This window comes from Catharus ustulatus, chromosome 16, assembly GCF_009819885.2.
Source record: "Catharus ustulatus isolate bCatUst1 chromosome 16, bCatUst1.pri.v2, whole genome shotgun sequence".
NCBI lineage: Eukaryota > Metazoa > Chordata > Aves > Passeriformes > Turdidae > Catharus > Catharus ustulatus.
This window is the reverse complement of record NC_046236.1, coordinates 13347507-13368218: the sequence shown is the minus strand read 5'-3', so window position 1 is coordinate 13368218 and position 20712 is coordinate 13347507. Positions and strand designations below refer to the sequence as shown.

Genomic DNA, 20712 nt, shown 5'->3' with positions numbered 1-20712 from the left:
TTGCTCTGAGTGACACCAACCTGCTCAGGGCTGGGAACCAACTTCTGAAAAAAACGCAATATTTTGGTGAGGAGAGCTTATCCTTGTGAGAAGCACTTGTTCCTCAGCTCAGGGGAGGCATCCTGGTGTGATGGATGTGTGATGCAAATACTCCAGTGCTCTTTTCTGCAGCCAGCCTGCTGCCTGCACCTTTTGATGTATTTCTCACAGCCCTGGAGCTGGAGAGAAAGTAGCTTTGAAACAAACATACTTTTTTATAAGCATTCCAGAGAATTAAAAAAAACCCATGGTTTTGTTCAAGTTCAAATTAACTATGACCTTTCTCCATGAAAGATCTGTTTCTCATGCTCAGGTTACCCTGAGTGTGAGATCAAGGAGCAATTTCTTGTGCTAGTGCTGTTTCCACCTCTGGCCAGCCACAGGGTCTGTGATGCTGAGCAGCATTTCTTGTGTGAAGCTGCAGATATTTTTTGCTTCATAGGTCTCTAACCACTTCACCCACACCAGCAGCTGTTCTGGCTTTTTAAAGTCGAACTCTGGGGAGGGAAAGGCTTACTTTGGTTTGGTCTGTGTGTTTCAGAAACTTCTGAATTACAGATAGGAGATAATCCTAGTGACTTAGGCAAGAGGTGGGAATTACCACACATTTCTGGTCCTGGGATTCTGGCACAGACAGCCCAAACCTTCATGGGAACCAGACTGGAAGGAAAAGGATATTGAGAATCTCCAGTATTGTAGAGATGGGGAGGGGACTAAAATATGCTCAATTTAACAACAACAGGCAAAACAAGACATTGGTTTAGGTTTTTGTAATGGGGTTTAATATATGGCTATTTAGCCAATCTTAGAGATTTGGCTTGATGGAGATCTTTTCCAGTCTTAATTATGATTCTGTTCTATGATTCTTGGTGTGTTTTGGATATAAATGCATGTTTTTCTCATCCAGCTTTTAACTCCTAGTCACTCTTAGGTCTCTATTTTTCTCCCCCAGCACATTCTTACAGCCTAATCCAAGCTTGTGCCTTTGCTTTATTTCTCCCTGTGACCTCTCCCCTCTCAGAAGGACTCACAGCCGTGCTCAGGAGAGGAATCCTCACTTTTCCCCAGTTTCCTTTGCTGCTCTCAGTCCCTGCTGTGTGAGCAGCCACCGCTGAGCGGCAGCGCTGCCTGGGGAACAGCCGAGCTCCCGGGGGAGCTCCAAACCCACAAACCCACAGCTGTCCTCCCTTCTCCATCCCCCAGCCAAGGCATGGCACTCCCTTCTCCACCCTGCCTGCATTTTGTGTTTGCTGCCCATCACAATATTGCCAATTCATGCTGGGAGGAGCTTTCCTGCACTGGGCAGTCGGGGATCTGTGGGGTTGGGGTCACCCTCCCTGTGCTGGGGGTTTGTACATCTCTAAAGAGGGGTCTCTTACCCAAATGGGTTGTCTTGGGCTGGATTATAGCCTCTTTATCCCAGCTTAACACATAGGAAATCCCAGAAACAGCCCTGAAGGAGTGTGTTCATGTGAGCTTATCCATGCTTTAAGGTTGTATTCATTTAGCCACTTGTGCATCAGTTTTAGTTAAGGTTGGTGCAGCTTTATGGACAGTGAGACTTTGTGGGGAGCAAGACTCTGTGGTTCTTTGTTTTCCCATTAACTCATCTGGTTGGGAATTGCAGCTCTTTAATTAAAGCAGCACGGACTGGCCCTGAGGTGCTGTTCTGAGGCACTTGCATTCACATCTGCTTTTGGGTAAAGCTCAGCCTCTTTGGGGTCAGCCTGTGCCATTGCATGTCCAAGAGCAGGAGGAAGCAGCAAATCAATCACTGGGGCTCTGTCCCAGGCTGCCTCACCTCCCTCCCAGCCAACATCCCCACGTGTGCCATGGGCAGAGCTGCACCTCTCCCTTCCTGGGGGATGCAGGGAATCGTGGCAGCACAAGGATTTAATTACCCAGCATATGGAGAGCTGAGGGGAGCTCAGAGCCACCACTGGGAGCAGAGGGCGGTGACGACAGCGGGGCCATCGCCTGTTGTTGTTTAAGTGGAGTTTCCCCCACCCTCCCTGCATTTTGCTCACTCAGTGAATGGCTCTGTGTAAACTCCTACAGCACGAGAGGGAATGCCGTGGGCAGTGGGGCTGGGATCTGGGAGGATCATCTGATGTTTTTGTCCATGTGGCATTTGTTTAGGTTGCAATTGGGAAAAGTGATTTCTGTTTTACTGTGGCCAAGAGAATGTGGAGACTGGCAAGGAAAAGTTGACTACTTGGGATTTTTGCCCCCCTGCTGAGTGGGATGGATTTTGGAGTGTTATTTTTAGTTGATGGTAGAGTAGGGAAAAAGTCTGGGTTGTGTTTAAATTTGTAGCATGCATTGGAAGTACCAGCAGAAGTGCTGAGGAAGGTGGTAAATTCACATTAAACACTTCCTGCCACCTTCATTTAGTGCTGGGACAATTAACAAGGGTGCTGAAGGATTGTGCTGCCCACACTAAAAGCAGAGTGTCCACCCTTGGCCAGGCTGGCCCTGAGCACAGAAAGCTGCACATCCACCACTGACCCTGGGAACAAAGGATCCTCCTGAGCCCAAACATGTTTGTGTTAATCCCGGCTGCTTCCTGGCAGGCAGGAGAGGAAACAGAGCACTGCCTCTAACAGATGTACAGTGAGGAGATTACAGGGTGCCATTAAACACCCTCTCCATCACATCCTCCCTGGCCCTGTGCAGCAGAAATGGACTGTCCCAGGCTGCCTGCCAAGCTGGGGCAGATGTAACAGGCAGCAGATTCTTAATCTCCTGTCTCCATGCCTGGTTTGGAGCTGTTTCCTACTGCCAGGACTTCCTCAGCACCTAAAGCTTGAGCTGCCTTAGCTGTACCTGCCTGTGAGGAGGAGTGGGCTGGGAGAAGGCAGAGAACTCATGGAATTCTCAGCATCCAGAAATAATGCATTCAGCTGAAGTGCTGTTAAAGCTAAAACACAAATACTCTTATCTGAGTACAGCAAGGTTTGCTAAGGAACCAAGTGCTGAAAGAGTTGACAAGGATCTTTGTTTTGGTGGACTGAGTTGCTTTTTGGCCACTATGCTTGGAGTAGGTGATTTCAGGACTGGGAAGAGCTTCTTCCCTCTTTGTGGGTTTAGGTGGTGCCTTATATTGCTGTAGCCAGTCTAGGTGCTCAGTGCTGCTCTTCCCATGGAAATAATCAAAATCAGCTATTCCACTGTGTGTTTAGGTTAATCAATATGGTAACAGGAGAGTATCAAATGAAGGGCTGATTCTAGAGTAAAAGAAAAATTGGAAATTTTGTGGAAATTGTAGCACTCAGAATTGTCATTATGTGAGATGTGGGTTGGCTTTGACTCAGTAGAAATTAAAAATGGTCACTTTTCCTGGGCAAGGGCTGTGATCTCAGCTGTGGTATCAGAGCAGTAGCTGTTGTCTGAACCATGGGCTTCCTCCCCAGTTCTGTGTGAAGGGATCCAACAATGTGCCATTGTTTTGGGTAGAATAAAGAGGAAAAAATCCCAGCAGATTCTGCTGATGACGTGTGGTGCATATTCCCAAGCCTGCCATGGAGAGGACGTGGCTCAGCCAGAGGCAGCACCAGGTGACACTCGGGACTCAGGAAACCACAGGACTGTCCCCTTCACGGGGTGCATTGGCACAGGCACAGCTGCCTGTGGGTTTGCAGCTCCTTGAGGACAGCAGAAGTTGGGAGGGATCCCAGAAAGGCGCACAGCTGCGGTGTTCCCGCTGTGCCGCGCTCACACGGGGAGCCGATACCTCCTGTCGAGCCATCCCCGGAATCCACACGGCCATACCTCTTCCCTTTCTCCTTGCCTGCACAGAAATCCCTTTTCCTGAGTGCAGGAGACAACTGTTTGGCAAATAACAGCAGCCTGGGCTCCAGGGAGAGCACAGTTTCCAATAGCCACCAGGCTGGAGGCAGGAGCAAAAGGGATGAAGGTCTAAGTGGCACCATCTGCTCCAGCAGGGCATCACTTGGGCAGTAGAGGAGGCTCCTGGAGTTAAGTAATTGGGAATAGCAGGCTCCTGGCTAGAAAATGTGCCAGCCCTCGTGGCAAAAAGCTGTTAAATCTCTGTTGCTGGCGTGTGGAAGTGTAACAGGGCTCCAAAGGCTCTTTTTAACCCTTGATGTACATAAAAAAAAAAACCAACCTCAGGCACTTTTGATCTCGGAATGGCATGTGGCCAGGTGTTGGGAATAAAGGGGAAGGTGGGTCCTCACAGAGGTATGTGAACAGCTCCAAGTCTGATCCTCCCGTGCAGCCAACAGCCAGATGTGGCCTGCCAAAAATGCACACAAAATGGTGCCTGTTTTAACAGCTTCAGCAGGAAAACACAGGCTGTGATGAATGATTCATGAGAATCAATAGAACCCGAGGCATTTACTACCCCTTAAAACCAGTGCCTGCCTGCCAAGGGGTGCATTTGCAAGGTGAGTGATCACAAAATCCTCTGCTGAGTTTTGGGATGCAGTCACAGGCTTGCTGCAGCCCTTACCCTGCTGTCTGCAAACACAGCCAGGCCCAGGAGCCTTTCATTCTCCAGATGAAAGCACGAGCAGTTGGGCATCTCCCAGTGAGCACAGATACAAACAAGGCCCCATTTTGCATCCCCCCCTCCTAGGGTGGCTTCCTTGGAAGCTTTGGCCTTCATCCTGTTTGTCTGATTCATGATCAAAAGAGTGTTGCTGCCTACGTGTGTCTTGAAGCATTTTCCGCTTTCATATCTCGCATAAAAGTCCAATTTCTTCATTAAAATAAAATGAAGGTAATGCAATCAAGTAAGATCTGTCTCTGCAGTGGTGGTATTTTGCTGATAGTGAGACCAGGGCTGGGCAAAGCTCTTTTAGGACTTTTTCTGGTGTGCAGGGGAAAAGGATGCTGCATAGCCAGATGGGTTTTCCTGCCAGGGGGAAGATTGGATCTGAGAGTCCAGCCATCCTGAAGATGAAACAGTTGGATCATAAAACATGTACTTTTTTCAAGTCTGGTCTAGATGTTTTTTAATCTTCCTCAAATTAAAGGAAAATCTCTTGTTTGACCCAAAACAAAATTGTTTTCTTTGGCCAACTGACTGAAAAAAATAATCTCTGTCCTCAGTGTTGGTCCAAGCTCCCTTCTCAGTTGTGCCTCACAGAAGTCCTGCTTTATCCAACTTCACCAGTCCTGGATTAGAGCCTTGCTGCTAAAGAATTTGCCAAGAACAAGAGAGTGCAGCCACTTCCTCTAAGTTTAGTCCAGCTATTCTGGTTAAGTTTGTAAATATTTGCTTGTACTCCATCTTGGTTTTATTGATGTTTGTCCACACTCTGTGTTTTTCAGCTCTTAAATCATTTATTTTGTGAGATTTTGCAGAACAATAAATATATATATATATATATATGTATTTGCTCAAGTGCCTGGTGAAGCTGAGGTTTTGGTGTAAATGCAGGATTTCCATCAGTGGTGGAATTAGAAACCCTTTATAAAGGTGAAGGATTTTAGTCAGGAAACAGATGAACTTGATGTCCTTTGGCACCACATTTTTACCTCTGCAGTCTCCTCTGGGTTGTGCCTGGTGGAACTGGTAGCTGTCCCATGAGTTTTAGATGATTAGGATTTATGGATTCATTTTATATCTGTTTTCTTGTGCCTTGGAAAGACCTTTGGCTCCCATTATCTGTGGTCTCCAGCAGAGGACAAACCTGCAGACCACTGTAGCATCCTGCCAGCCCCACCCTCACCTGAGAACCTGCAGCTTGATGGGGGATTTGTACAGTTCTTAAAGCTGTTAGTGCTGTGCTGGGTCTGGTTTTTAACCCTTTAATGTTTGTTCTCCTCCTCAGGAAACGTGTCGGAAGTGCCAGGGGCTGTGGAAGGAGCACATGAATCTCACCTGTGAGCAGCTGGCTGAGAAGGATGACATCAAATACAGGACATCCATGTAAGTGAAACTGCACAACCAGGGGGAAACAGGGAGTAGGATGAGCTGGGAATCACAGTCCTTGTCTCTCAGTTTCTGCTGGCTGGCACTGCCTTCCCCAGGGAGATCTGGGGATGGCAGAGCTGAGGGGTCAGACAGCTCCCAGGATGGGATTTCTGTCTGTGAAAGATACTTGGCAGCAGATCCAGTTGGCAATTTGAGAACGTGGGAAAGTTGTCACCAGCCCAGCCTGCTCCTCTGGCTGGCCCAGTGTCTGCAGGCTGGCACCTGGTCCTTCTCCGAGGTGAGAAACCCCCATTAGCATTGCTGGGGGGAGAAGGGAGGGAGGCAGAGGAGTGGATTGAGTCACAGACAGTCCTTGTTACCCTTTGAAAATCTGCAGTGGAGACCTGCACTGTTTGCTCAGCTGCTGCTTTGTGGGGAGAGGATGTGTTTTCCTCCAGAAGCTTTTGCCTGTTTCTAAGCAGTTTGTAGGAATTGTAACAAAGTGCAGTCGCATTTTGATATATACAGATGTAAATCCTGACTGTTAACCTAAAACCTTTTACAGTTTCATTTCTCTCTTATCTACAATAAATTACAAATTCCTCTGCCTTTAGGAAACAAGGGGATTTTCATCCATGGAGTTAAGTGTCTGGTGCAGCCAAGTGGGACTTGCCCACATTGCCCAATCTCTTTTTTCTCTGATTTAGAGTGTCTGGCATGAGTAGAGGTTGGAAAGCTCCACCACTGGGATTTGAATGACTGTTGCTTGCTCATCCCACAGTCCCAAATTCAGAACAAAATCTTTACAGATTTGATATGATTTTTTTTCCTCTGCTGATCCTTTCCCTGTAGGAAAGAGGGATGAGAGGGAGGAGGAATGAGCTGTCATGTCCCTAATAAGGAAAAAAAAAACAGTTTCAAAACCTTCAGCAGATTGTGTCTGTGGATAGATGAGTCTAACTGCCTCAATACAATAAAAACTTCCTTTTGAAGCCCTGCATAAGGAAAGGGAAGCCCAGCTGGATTTCAGGCTAAACTTCCTGCCTTGCTCAAAGTTTCCAAAAAAAAAATCTGCAACGCCAGCATCCTGTTGAGTGGCGGAGGGAAGAGCAGCTGCAGCTCCAAGGAAAGTCACTCTCAAGTTGGGTTTTTGTGTCTATTTTTAGCACATCTCCACATCCCTGGGTGCAGGTTGTCCTGTGTGGGAACCTTGGGTGTCTGCAAGGCTGGGAAGTTCCCACCTCACCATTCCCTGCTCCCTGGTTGTGCTGATGGAGCAGTTTGTGGGGCTGTGCTGGAGCCTGGCTCGCTGCTGTGCTCCTCAAAAATACCTCCCTGCCATCTCCCAAGCGTTTGTTAACTTTGCAGATGCACTGAAGCAGCTGGGTGGAGATGCCTGGCTAAGGATGATCCTTCCCCAGTGTCAGAAGAATTGTGCTTCCCTCCATGAAAACACGCTGGCTTTGCTCTGCTGGCATCAAATTTCACTTCTAGGTTGTGAATTAAAGTGTAACGTGATCTCCAGCGGTCAGAAAATTGGCCCTCAGGATGATAATTTATATTCTTAAGTCTTTTAATTAAATGACCGAGCCTTTCTTCATTTCTGTGCCAAAATAGTCTTGCTGTGAGCTGAGCCTGTGCTGGAGCGCGTGTCCCTGCCAGGGTGTCCTTTGGGAACAAGGTTTGAGCTTTGTCCTGGATTCCCACTTGTGCCCTGTTAGATGAAAACCCATCCCTTAGACCTAAAGCAAAATGTATGTAGGGAATCTTAGAGAAAAGAGAATGCCTTTGTGAGGAAACATGTGATTATTTTTCAGTTACTGATTTAAATTTAACAAACACTAAGTGAATCTGGAGCATAGCAGCCAGGCTTGGAAAAGAACTATATGGTCGTGGCAACCATGCAGCCAGAGCAACAGGCAAACACAAAAGCTGGAGGTGACAGCCAAATGTTTGCTTTTCCTGAACTTTATCTCCTTGGCTGTGTTTTCCTTCAGCCAGCTCAAGCATCCATTGCCCTTTGGCCCTTGAACTTGCATCTCAGATTCCTCCTAAGCCTCAGCCTGGTGCTTTGGCTCTCATGGAAACCAGGATCAGGGCTGCAGCATGCAGCCAGTGATTGACTTTTTTTCACTTATTTTGTTCTGGAGTTGTTGTGGGCTGGCTCCAAGTGGAGCTGAGCCCAGAGCTCCTTGGAACAGCGGTGAACTTGTGGATGGGATCAGAGGCGAGAGGAGGGGGTGAAAGCCTCGCTGGGGTAGTGTAACAGTAATTCTATCACAGGCTGGTGAGTGCAAACACCCCCTTGCTAATTCCCCCTGGTCTTGCAGAGAGGAGAAGATGACAGCTGCCCGGATTAGGAAATGCCACAAGTGTGGGACGGGGCTGATCAAGTCGGAGGGCTGTAACCGCATGTCGTGCCGCTGCGGCGCCCAGATGTGCTACCTGTGCCGGGCTGCCATCAACGGCTACGACCACTTCTGCCAGCACCCCCGCTCTCCTGGGGCTCCCTGCCAGGACTGTGCCAAGTGCTCCCTCTGGACAGACCCCACAGTAAGTAACAAAGGGTTTTTGTGAATGATTCTCACCCCACTTTCAATCACCGTCCGCACCGGTGTGTTGAAATGCACACATTCCACTGGGGGAAGATGGTTTTAGCCAGCACAACTTTTACCTTTCTCAAGGCAGCTAAAAAACCACACTGGGATCCTGCACCAGCACAGAGCCACATCTCACCACAGCTTGGAAAGGAGCTGGTGTTGTTTAGGGAAAATCAGCTCCTGTCAGATGAGGGCTTTGGCTGGCAGTGCTCTGAGTGCTCCTCTGTGGATGGAGCTGGTGGGGAGCAAGTGCTGGCAGCAGGCACAGTAACCAGCACTGGGATTATTGGGACCCATTCCTGCTCTTGCAGCTGAGATGGTGTTGGCATGGCTTGACATCTGGAGGCAAGGGGAGTTGTGGTTTTGGTGCCCAGATGATCTGACTGCTGGCTGTGAATCCTCACTGAGGCTGTCACAGAGATGGACCCATCAGAAAACTGCCTGTGAGCCTGGGGTTGGAGTTGGGTCCATTCTCAGGGCTGTTGTCAACAGCTGCACAGGGAGAGCTGAAGTGTGGAGTGAGCTGTGAGAGAAGCTGCAGTAATTTAATACAGCTCCTATCTGTGACAGGCTTGGGAAAACTTGCTGCAGCAAGTAAGTTTCTGTGAATAGAGGTCTTCAGTACTGTAAATCCAGGAATGTTGGAAGGAGCAGCAGTTGAATTTCCTGATTTTAATAAAGCCACAGAGCAGCATGAATGTAAACCTGCCTTCCCAGGGTTTGCCTGAACTTCCTTTTTCCTGGTGGTTCTTTGTCTTGGGTCTCTGCAGCTTTCCAGGCTGTTCCCAGCCCCCCTGTCTGCAGGGAATGTGCACAGTCCTGCCTCTGCACAGAGCCAGGGAAAAGCCACTCTAAATCTCTCCCTTCTACCTCCAGGCTCTTGGGGATCTCCCAGCAATGTCACAACCAGCATAAGCTTCCAAGTCTTCTGCTTGCCTGCTTTTATTCCCTGAATTATCCTGTCAATGTGAGCTGTTAAACTACACACAGACACCTCCTTGCAGGCACCCCTGTAGCATTTCTGACACCTGGTTCTGAGTTTCTTGGATTCCTTTTGCAGCAGGATGTGATGCAGGGCTCGCTGGCATCCGTTGTTCCTGTCAGGCTGCTGAGTGTGCTGGGGGATGGCATTTGTTCAGAGCCAGAGAAAACATGAGGCCTCTCAAAAAAGCTCGTACTGTACTTTCAAATAAATAAATAAATAAGCAGCACAAAGAGGCCACTGTCACCAGGCCCTTTCCACCCCTCTAATTAACCAATGTTGTGGCAAAGAAAAGTTTCCCACTGTCAGCACAGAGCTGGCACTGCCTGCTCTTTGATTATTTAATTATTTTTTGGATGATGGAGTGCTGGTGGGCTGGGGAGGTGAGGCTGGGTGACTGTCCTTGCTGCAGTGCAAAGAGTAACACAAAACTCAGCTGTTGGCTTGGAGCTGCAGTGGTGGTGGGTACCTGTGTGCATGGTTCTCCCTCATAAGGGGCATGGGAACACCAACCCAACCCCTCCTGGGTGATCTGTGCTCTCATAGGAGACATGGAAACAGGAGTTAGCCTGCTAGATGTGCTAAGGGAAACAGAGTTTGAGTCTTGACATGGAGATTTGAAAGAGCAAAAGACCATTGCATCAGTAGAGTTCTGTCTTTTAGCAGGGATAGTGTCCATCCAAGACATGACCTTTAAAGGATCTGGTTTGAGTCTAAATCCCTCTTATTTACAGCAGAATTCAGGTTTCTTTAAAATAGGCAACCTTTGTTCTTTTCCAAATGTTTAATGTTTTCCCAGTCTGAAACAATTCTTGTGAAAGTATAAGTAAACCTATTCATTAACTTGGGTTAAAAACAAATTAAAGACAGTCCTCTAGGAATGGCAGCATCTGTTAGTCTTTGTCTTAAATGATCTTGAGAGAGTAAAGCAGAGGCTTCAACATTTCCCATAATTAAAGGTTAGTTAAAATCTTGTCCCTAAGCTGTAATCAGGCTGGAGTCTGATTTAAAAGTATCGGTGCAATATTTGCTGGCTCTGAGACAAGCTGCAGCCGTGCTGTGGTGAGCAGCTTCCAGGGGGGGCAGGCAGCAATTGTTTAATCCCTGCATTTCTTCTGCAGCTAATTGGTGCCCTGCACCCCTGTAGGAGGTGCCAGGAGCCCTTCCCAGGCAGCTGCTTGGCCAAAATAAGTCCTGGTGTCCCCCAGTCCATGCGGGCTCTGCTCTGCAGGAGGGGCTGATGCAACATTGCCAGAGACAAAGGAAGGGAGCAGTGGGGATAGAAAGATCCAGAGGAGATGGTGGAGGGCCTTGAGGGGAAGCTCTGTGAGGAGTGGTTGAGGCTCTTTGGTTTGTTCAGCTGGAGGAGACTGAGGGGACACTCATGGTGGGCTGCAGCTCCTCCTGAGGGGCAGCACTTGGGCAGGGACAGGACCCAAGGGAACGGCTGGAGCTGTGTCAGGGGGGTTTGGGTTGGACACCAGGAGAGGATTCTTCCCTCAGAGGGTGCTGGGGCACTGAAGAGGCTCCCCAGGGAATTGATGATCCTTGTGGATCCCTCCCAGCTCAGGACACTTCATGGTTCTACAGGTTGGCTCTGGGTTGCAGGGGCTGTGTTTGCCCTGATTTCTGAATATCTCTAGCAAACCCAAGGCTGCTTATATGCATTTCATCCACTTTTTGCAAATCCTGGGATGCAATGTGATTAATGCATTCTGGCTGTTTTGGTAAACCAGGTTCTGCTCTCAAATGTATTGTTCTGAATTTAATACTCATCTTTGGGCTATCAGTAATATTGCACAGAGGCTTTTTTTTTGGCTTTAAAGTTTTAAAATGTTTTCAGTAAACTCTTAAAACCCTCCCAAAGGCCCATCGTTAAAGTTCAAAGCAGAAGACTAATCATCATGAGGTGTTTGCAATTATCCCTCCTTCTGGTGTTGTAAAAAGATGATGTTGAGAGAAGACTCTGTAAAACTTCAAATGCATCGAGGAAATGCATGAAGTGCACAGTGGATTTGGATGTGGGGAGGGGAGCAGCTCCCCTAAATTTAGGATGTGGGGTTTGTGGTGGGTTTGGGGTTTTTTTCTACTGCTATAAAACGCCTCAATCATAAGCATATGGTGAATGCAGGCAATTCACAGAGAGCCATGGATCTGGAATGCCTGTTGCTAAAATAACTCTGCATTTCTCCAAGGCGCTGGGTCCCCGTGGCGGCCCCCCTTTTCCTGCAGCACTGCGGATGCCCTGTTCCAGTTACAACACTGCTTTTATCCCTGCTTCCTGCTGCATGGAGCAGCACACCACAGACAGCCCGTGCCTGCTCTTGCTCAGGCTCTCCACAGCTGATCTGGGAATGATTTGAAACAAAACCCCTCAGTCCTTTGGAAGCCTCCGTCGTGAAAAATCATTTCAAGTTTATTAGGAACGGCTGCGGCCACACGTACGTGGAAAAAAGAAAGCAGTAAAGAGGCAGAAAGGGGGAGGCAGCGGTGCTGAAGCACTTTCTGAACAGGGGAGGGGTTGCAGAGCCCAGAAATAGGCACCAGGACTCTTGTTTTCCCTCTTTTCAGGAGGCGGCAGCCGCTTCCCGGTGACACTTAATAATTAAAGATAACGAGAAGCGCAGGAGATAAAAACAGAGCTTTCAAAAGCTCCCTGGATGGCACTTTTGTTCTGGGCAGAGGAGGTTTTATTTGGGGGGAGGTTGTCTCTGTGTGACTTGCTGAGCTTTTATCTCCTTTGCTGCTGTATTTTCTCATTCCCAAGGGCAGTTTGTTTCTCCACAGCTCTTTTGCTGGTGGCAGGGCCCTGTGTGGGTGCTGGATGAGGCTCCTCTGCAGCAGCATTGTTGTACCAGGCCTCCCTGCCATGAAAAGGTGCCTCTCTTAGCAACCCAGCCCTGCTCCTCGGCTAATCCATCCACAGAGCCAGCCATCCGTGCTGCTGTGATTGGCTCCGTGCTTGCTGCATTCCCTGCATTCAATGGCAGAGGGCTGAAAGGAAAAGCTCCCTCCACTCCAGAGCCTTTCCCAGGTGGGGGATGGCAAGGGCAGGCTCCCACACTGGCCAGGGATGAGCATTTTGTTTTCTTTGGCTACAGGATGGGCTGCACAGAGCATCTCACTGATGGGGCTGGGCAAAGCTTGGTCCTGTTTGTCACTTGAAAACACAGCTGCTGCTAATGGCCACGTCTGCTTTCTGCAGATAAAAAGGATGAATGCATCTCAGAGATCCTTTGCATTTTCCTCTTGGCCACCTCCCTTCTCCCATGATGCAGCACAGTGTGGGGAAGGGCCACGTTGTAGCATTGCCCTGCATTTCCTCTCCAGCAGAAAAGCCAAGTTGCATCTTTGCTCAAAAAACTGCCCAGTTCTGAGACCCCCCCCAGGGTTGGGAGGTTGCTTTTATTTTTTTCTTTTTTTTTGCTTTTTTTTTTTTGTCTTGCTGTAGGCAAGGCAGCTGACAGGAAGATGACTGTTAACTTGACAAGATAAATGCCTTCAATCCACACAGCCTGTGAACAGGCCATTAAAATTATAATCTAATCCTTTATTAAGGGACTTGAACCCGCTCAGGGAAACGGACACAAGAAGCTTTTGAAATCCTTCTGCAGCCTCCACCCCATGTGATGTTAAAAGGTTTCTCACCACAAAACCAGCCATAAGTGTGCTAATGAAATCTTAATTTTCGGTGTGGGTGCTTTACCCCTCGATGAATCTGTCATCTTTCTAATTACTGTGGTAATAAAAACCAGCCTTTGCTTCCAAAGAATTAGAAGTGTTTTGCAAGATTTACTAAAATAGCACCAGGACTTGTTTGTTGGGTTTTTTTTTAATTCTGACCTAATACACAATATGTATTAGGCAGAACTTGTGGCATCAGCTTTCTTTCAGAACATCCTAAAATTATCTTGTTGTTTACATATCATCAATTATTTTGTTCCATCTGGGATGTGGATCTTTCCTAAATACTGCAGGTATTGAACAGTGCTGTGCATTCATCACTTGCCAAATTTAATGTCAGCCTCTTAAGCAGGAAGATTCTTGTTGTGCAGTGTACTTTTTTGGTTTTTTTATATTAATGGATACCAATCTTTCAGGAATACTGGTGCAAAAAAAAATTCTAAGTCTTGGTATGTGGGATTAAGTGTAAGCACTTCTTAACCTTCCAATGGGAAAATACTTTTATCAGCAGAGAAGCAACAGGGCTGATAAGTTCTGTTCTTGGAGATGTGGTTTATTGTGGCTCTGCTGTGATTTGTGGTTTCAGAACTAGTCAGGAACTCCTCATCCTGATCCAGGTCTGTTCCTGGCAGGTTTTCACATCCAGGATGTGCTGTGAGCTCTGCCCCTCTTGGAGCCCCCGAGGGGATGGGGCTGAGTGGGGGTCAGTGGCTGCTGCACTTTGTGGAGATGTGTTTTATGTTGTCCTGGGGAGCTGCAGGGGTCACTTTGGAGGTGACAGATGGGGTTTGCTGTTCCCTGTTTCCCCTGGTGCTCTGGGAGCTGCAGTAATCAAATCCAGCATCACCTTGGGTGAGTGCAGCTGGCTCCAGCCCCGGGGCAGATGGATGTGTCCAGCCCCATCAGAGGGAGGTCAGCTGCAGTTTAAACTGGGAGCTGGAGCAGCCCTGGCTGCAGAAGGGTCTGGTGAAGTTCTCTTTGATGTGTAGAATGTGCAATTCTGTGCAGGGCTGACTAGAGCTGCATTGGGGTGGTGACAGGAAGGGGAAGCACCACTTCACAGGATTAATCTGAGATTTTTGTTGGAAAGGACTTTAAAGCTCATCTTGTTTCACCTCCTGCCACAGACAGGGACACTTCCACTATCCCAGGTTGCTCCAAAGCCCTGTCCAACCTGGCCTAGAACACTTCAGGGATTCAGGGGCAGCCACAGCTCCTCTGGGAATCTGTGCCAGGTCCTCCCCACCCTCACAGGGAAGAATTTTCTTTGTAATCACAGAATTAACAAAATGCTTTTACTTTAGTCTAAGTTAAAGGGCACATTCCTAGGCTTTAAGGTGAGGTTTATTCTCTGTGTGAGGAAAGGAAATACTGAGTGATCTTGCTCAGCTGAGCTTAAAATATATTTCTTGTCACATAAACCTTCAGGTGCATCTTCTCCAGTATGTGGCAACAAAATGGGAGTGGTGGCTGTGTCTGTTTTCAACAGCATTGCAAAATACAGTCTGAGCAGGAAAAAGGAAAACAAAATGAAGTCTTAAAGCTTGAAACCAAGCTTTGAGAGCACTGCTGGGGCAGCAAAAGAGCAGGGGATGTTTGGTTGCCTGTGGAGCATGCCCAGGTGGTTTTCCAGCTGGGAAAACTGATACTTGGGGGGTAGTTAGGCATTCCACAGGGGCTCAGAAGAGCCATTCTTCAGCAGCTTTTATGGAGATAGATAGGCTGAAATTAACAGCCCATGCAAGCAGCCTGCTTGGGAAAGAAAAAAAAACAACCCATGTCCTGGAAAGTCTTAATTTTAACCATTGACTCACAGAATAATAAAAGGGAGGGAAGTATTGAATTTGGGCTTTCTGCACGTTAAGATAACTTCAGTCTCCCAGGGAAACCTTATCTGGTGGTGGAGGAGGGGACTTCTCCATAAGCTTCCCAGGCTGTACATGGGCAGGACTGTCAGCTGGGGACTGGGAAGCTTAAAATCATTTCAGTGTAGCTGCATGCACGAAGCAAATTTTGGATTTAGTTCCAGAGCACTCTTCAAAATAAAGGATATTTTTCACATTAAGAGTGTTCAGGAAGAAATGTATGTGTTCAGGCAGTACTGAAATTAGGGTGACTAAAACAAGTAGAGTCTTGTGCTTTGTGGAGTTGGGGCTTAGGGTTCTGTCCTGGAGGTTTGGCTGCTCTCCCTGAAATCTCCAGGTTTGGTTTCATCCCCACAGACATGCAGAAACTCACCTGAGGCTTCATTGCATTGTTGGATCTCCCTGATGCTCCTTTGAGTTAAGAGAACTGAAGGTGATGAGAGGCAGAAGGACAGTTTCAGTTTCTGGCTTGTCCTTGTGTTCTCAGTGAGCAGCAGCCCTGAATATTCTTGCTATAACCTCTAGACAGACATTAAAGAAACATATTTCGATTTATGCCCTTCTCAGAGTTACAGATAACATCTAAATGGCACCATTTAGCTACTAGAGCCAGGATTTAAGTTGTGTTAATTCCAGCTGTTGGGCCAAAAACTCTACAAGTGCTAGGATAATGTAAATATTTAATAGACTATTGCCATTAAAAAGATTAACAGCTCTTCAGAGGGGTGGAGCTGGATTGCAGTTCTCTGGTTTCCATCAAGTCAATGAATTTTAGTGCTGATCTCCCTGGAAAGCTGATCCAAGCATCTTGGTCATACTGCACAGAGTGCAGGTTATTTGTGCTGCTGCAGTTCCCCCATCACAGCTTTGCTTTTGGGTAAATCTAGGCCAGCCTCACAGGAGGATAATTCAGCCAAATTAGTCTTTTCTGGTTTTTTTTCCCCATGAAAATGTGCTGAAAAGAAAAGAAGCATTGAGAGAACAGAAAGCTGCTGCAGCAGGAATTATCCCACTGATTCTTGGTATTCCTTGGTTTCTAGGAAGATGATGAGAAGATAATTCATGAGATTCAGAAGGAGGCTGAAGAGGAGCAAAGGAAGAAGAATGGGGGTAAGTCACTGCCAGGATCAGACTGGAGGATGGATGATGGGACAGCACAGAGTTCCCACCTACTGATGGTCTCTGGACCTTCACTGGGTTCTGTTCCTCCTGGAACTGGTCTGTTTTTAAAGTGCTTTGCTGGGGTTGTGAGCAAGCACATGTGGTGCTGTGGGTGTCTCTGCTTGGCAAAGTAGCAGAGGGGCAGCAGCACCTCTGAGCTGTGTCTGGGGGGCACAGGGCTGCCCCACATCCCACAGAAGGAAATGTTCCCCTTTGTGGGGGGGTGATGGTGAAAGGAGCCAGGCTGGGGAGCTCATGGAGCAAGGAGCCAGCAGTGGGATGTGGGATGTGCTTGGAATGGGGGGTGGCAGCAAAGATCACAAACTGAGCTCAGGGCTCTGTGCTCTCCCCCGTGCAGAGAACAGCTTCAAGCGCATCGGCCCTCCCGTGGAGAAGCCCGTGGAGAAAATGCAGAGGATGGAAGTGATCCCCAGGCCGGTGCCCCAGAACTTCCAGCAGCCGCGGATGGCGCCGTACCCGTTCGTGCACCCCCCGTTCCCCCTGCCCCCCGTGCGGCCCATGTACAACAACCTCCCCCTGAACATCGGGCCCATCCCCGCTCCCTACGTGCCCCCCCTGCCCAACATGAGGGTGAACTTTGACTTCCCCCAGATCAACGTGCAGCTGGAGCACAACCTGCCTATGCACTTTGGGCCTCAGCCCCGGCACCGCTTCTGACCTGCCCCCCCCAGAGTCACCACAGGGCAAAGCCACCCCACAATGTCACCCCCTCCCCGCTCCAGCCCCTCTGGGGTTTAGCCAGCAGCCAGGGGACTCCATGTCCCTGCACTGCACCCTCCCTAGGGCTTCTCCAAACCTTTGCAATCCAACATTTCAACCTGTGCTCTAACAGGGTTTGGTGCTACGTTTCCCAGGGCTGGAGATCCCCCCTCAGCTGGGCATCCAGATGTTTTGTTTTGACAAAGCCTGTTCAGGCAGCTGTTGGGAGGAAAACTGAGACTTTGTGGAACACAGGGAGCCAGCAGTTCCTTGGGGAATTTCCAAAAGTCCTGTCTTCCTGCTGGCCAGAGCAGCAAAGTGAGTCTTGGGGGAAGGGAGGAGACACTTGGCATCTGAGTAAGACCTTGAGGAGTGAGGGAACAGGAGGCAGCTGCCCCAGCCTCCTGCCTGTGGTGAGGCTCAGGGCTGGGGTTCCTGTGTTCTCCAGCATCTCTGCATCCTGCTGGCACCTCCCAGCAGAAATAAATCACTCAAAAGCAAGTCAGTTTAGCATTTTTAGTGTTCCTCATTCTCCAAGCAGAGCGAGGGGCTGCAGCAGCCATCCCATTGCTGAGGTGTTGGTAGGAAGTCCAGACCCATGTTCTGTTTGGGGCTGTTAGGAAGTGGCAGGAGATTTGGGCACCTGGACTGAACTTTGTGCCCTTTGAAGGGCTCAGTTTTTCCCCCCAAAGGTGTGTGCCCCTCAATTTCTGAACTGTGGCCTTTGCTTTGCCATTCTCATCTGGTGTCCCAAACCTCCCCCAGCTTCTGGCAGCAGTGCTCAGGCAGCTGCTGGAACCACCTGGAGCCAAAGCTGTGCCCTTTATTGCAAAAACTGCCTGGGAAACACCCAGATAGACGTGTAGGCAGTGATGTGTCCTGTGGTAGGAAAATTGGGAATGTTCCCCAAAGCTGCAGCAAGTCCCTGTACCCAAACCCTCACAACCCAATGGGCAGCTGGAGCCTGGTGCTGCAGGAAGTTGGCTGCTTCCACAGCACCAAATAACTCATGAAAATGTGTGTGTCAGCTTAACTGGCTTTGGAAAAGCGTGTTAAAAGTTAAACCTGAGTATTGCTAGGCTTAGAAAGTGAGGGAAAAGCAAAACTTCCTTGTGAGAAGTGGGGGGTGCAGTGCTGGGCTGTGGGAGGAGGGTGGCACAAAGCCCTTTCTCCACAGCCCTTGGCTGTGCTGTCTGGTACAGGCCCCATCTAGAAAAGAAAATGGTTGGAGTGGAAAAAAAACCTTCTTCCTAGGAATGTTGGGCTGGCTTTTAGCAGCCCAGTTGTGCTGTTGTTCTCCAAATGTTTTGTTCTGGCCTTCATGCTGTTCTGTCCTGCTGGGAACTCTCTGGGTGCATTTACCCTCTTGTCATTCCCCCCTGTATTTCAGCATCCAGGTGTTTTGTGAGTTTATTTGTTTTTTCAGGTAAAATTCCCTGTCTCCACCTCACAGCTTCTGCCAAAGCCCCACGTGCAGCACCCTGGGACCCCGGATCCCCCTCGGGTGCGCGGGGAGCACTGGGCACGGGGGGTCAGAGGGATGCTCCTGCACAGGGGCCTGGGACAGCAGCTGGGGACTGTCCTCCCCAGGACAGAGGGACTTCCCTGCCTTTTGGAGCTGAGTGTTTTTCCCCTTGCCTGTGGGTCAGACATTCCCTGTGGAGCGCTCCTCTGTGCCGTGGCCTCTCTGGCATTAATAACCAACTGCTGTTCCCTTGCTGCTGGAATTTTCTATTTTGAATGAGTTTATTCCTGGCAGCAGTCTGGGGGCTGCAGGAGCTTTATCACTTGCTGCTCGACTGGGCTTTGACCAGGTTTAAATCCTGCCTTGCATGAGTGGTTCCTGCAGCAGCCAGGAGCAGGAATCCTGTTGGATTTGGGCAGGGAGAGCTTTGTCATAGCAGGTGCTGAGAAAACAGATCCAGGTCAGAAGCAGCAGTGGTGGCTTCCCTTATGGAAAGGAAATCCTGTTTGTTTAATAGCTGAGGTTTTCTGGGCTCAAAGGCTGGTTTTGATGAGCCCTTTCAAGCTCTCCAAGGCATTTTCCGTTCCTGGTGGGTGCAGGAAGGATCAGGCAATGGAGGGAAGGCACAGCTCAGCTACTGAGCCAGTGGCCCAAACTATGAAAGAAATAGGATGGTCATCCAGCAAAAAATGGTGGTCCAGTCCCATCTTTTGGTGCATGTCCAGGGATGTGTGGGCATGGAGAGCAGAGCCTTGGCAGAGGGAAGTGGGAATGTGGAGCAGAGGGGCTGGGGAAGTGGCAGGGGAGGTTGGTGGCTGTGATCCATCAGGGTCACTGCTGCCCTGGCACAGCTGCCCTGCTCCTGGAGGACACAGAGGGAAGAGAGGGTTCCCTGTATCCCCTGCCAAAGCCAAGGGCTTACTTGTGTCTGAGAGGATAAATCAGTGCCTGGTCTGTGATGTGCAGGTACACCATGCCCAGCACTGCACCTCTCCCTGAGGAAACACCCATGGCACCAAAAACTTGCAACCCAAGCATGTGGCTGCTTCCCCTCTCAAGATCTCAAGTTGTTTCTGAATCTGTGTCAATTTATTAAAAAAAAAAAAAAGAGAAAAAGCCCAAAACTTACTGAGCCACCCAATCCAGCCTTGACCTGGTCTCTAACTCCAGCATCCCACTTTCCCTCCTGCCCCACAGTCTTTGGAACCACTTGTTTAAAGGTTTTGAAGGCAATGAAGAGGTTGCTGTGCCCAGGCTGATCCCATAACAGGTACTTCTTACAGCTAATTGCAGTGTCCCATTTACTTGCCTTAAAGGTGGAGAGAGAATCTTAGTATTTGCACTTAGCAAAATGTTGTATTAAAAGAAAAATGAAAGACCTGTAAAGATGTGCATGTTCTGCAACTTTGTATAACAATAGCTGGAAAAAAATAGGTGGTTTATTAAAAAAAAAAGGATAAAAAAACAAAAAATATTTTTCTTTACCTTCTGGTAGTAAACAGTTCTAATATTCTGTGTGTAAAAAGTTCCTGTATTATATTGTAATTTGAATTTTTGTAAATACATTTGTGCACTCTGGCTTTCACCTGTGTGCTTTTCTTACAGCCATGACCTTGTCCTCCCATCCTGCCTGTGCCAGCCTGGAGCTGGGACAGTGCCAGGGAGTGGGGCCAGATCCCAGCCTGTGCCAGTGGAAACTCCCCAGGTTTCAAGGCAAAAACCCATTTGACCCTCCTGGAACAGCTTAACCTGTTCCATGTGCTCCAGGGGAAGAAAATGGGATAGAAAATGGTTTCCAGTCACTCCTTCAAATGGAAACCAGGATGGGGGGAGAGGCTGAGGGGATTTCCCCTCTTGCTGGAGTGATGGTGAATGATGGTAAATGCAGAATCCAGCCTGGAGGGGGAAAAAGGAAATGTGTGCTGGCAGCTGGGGAGAGGGGAAGGGGGAGAGTCCTTCCTGCAGCTCCAGAGCCCCTGCCCTGGGTGGGCACCCCTGGCAGAGCTGCCTGCTGCCCTGACTGGGTGTCACAGTGTGGTGTCACAGCCAGGTTTGCACACACAGATGTCACAGTGAGCTGCTCAGCATTTCCTGCACTGCCCTGATTTCTCCCTGTTTATATCAGGACTGCACATCCTTCCTTCCTTCCTTTGGGGCTCATCTGATGGTGCAGGTCCCTCTAGGCAGTGCCATCCCCCTGTCCCCGTGGGATGGGTGCCTGGGGGGAGCTGGGCAGCCACCCCCCATCCCAAACTTTGCTTTTTCCAACCAGCTTTACATTTCCCAAGGCAAACAGGAGCTCTCAGTGCCCA

The 20712-nt window shown here is 48.8% G+C and overlaps 1 protein-coding gene across 5 annotated transcripts in view; it reads left to right on the top strand.

Annotated features, from left to right (window-relative positions):
* Positions 1-18530, top strand: part of RNF216 (ring finger protein 216) — a 74179-nt gene extending 55649 nt beyond the window's left edge. For all 5 annotated transcript variants that reach the window (XM_033074357.1, XM_033074355.1, XM_033074359.1 and 2 more), the window contains 4 exons: positions 5841-5938; positions 8254-8476; positions 16095-16164; positions 16574-18530. In XM_033074357.1, coding sequence (XP_032930248.1) covers positions 5841-5938; positions 8254-8476; positions 16095-16164; positions 16574-16893 — 711 coding nt within the window. In that variant the 3' untranslated portion in view covers positions 16894-18530. The remainder of the gene's footprint in view (positions 1-5840; positions 5939-8253; positions 8477-16094; positions 16165-16573) is intronic.
* Positions 18531-20712: the final 2182 nt, after the last annotated feature.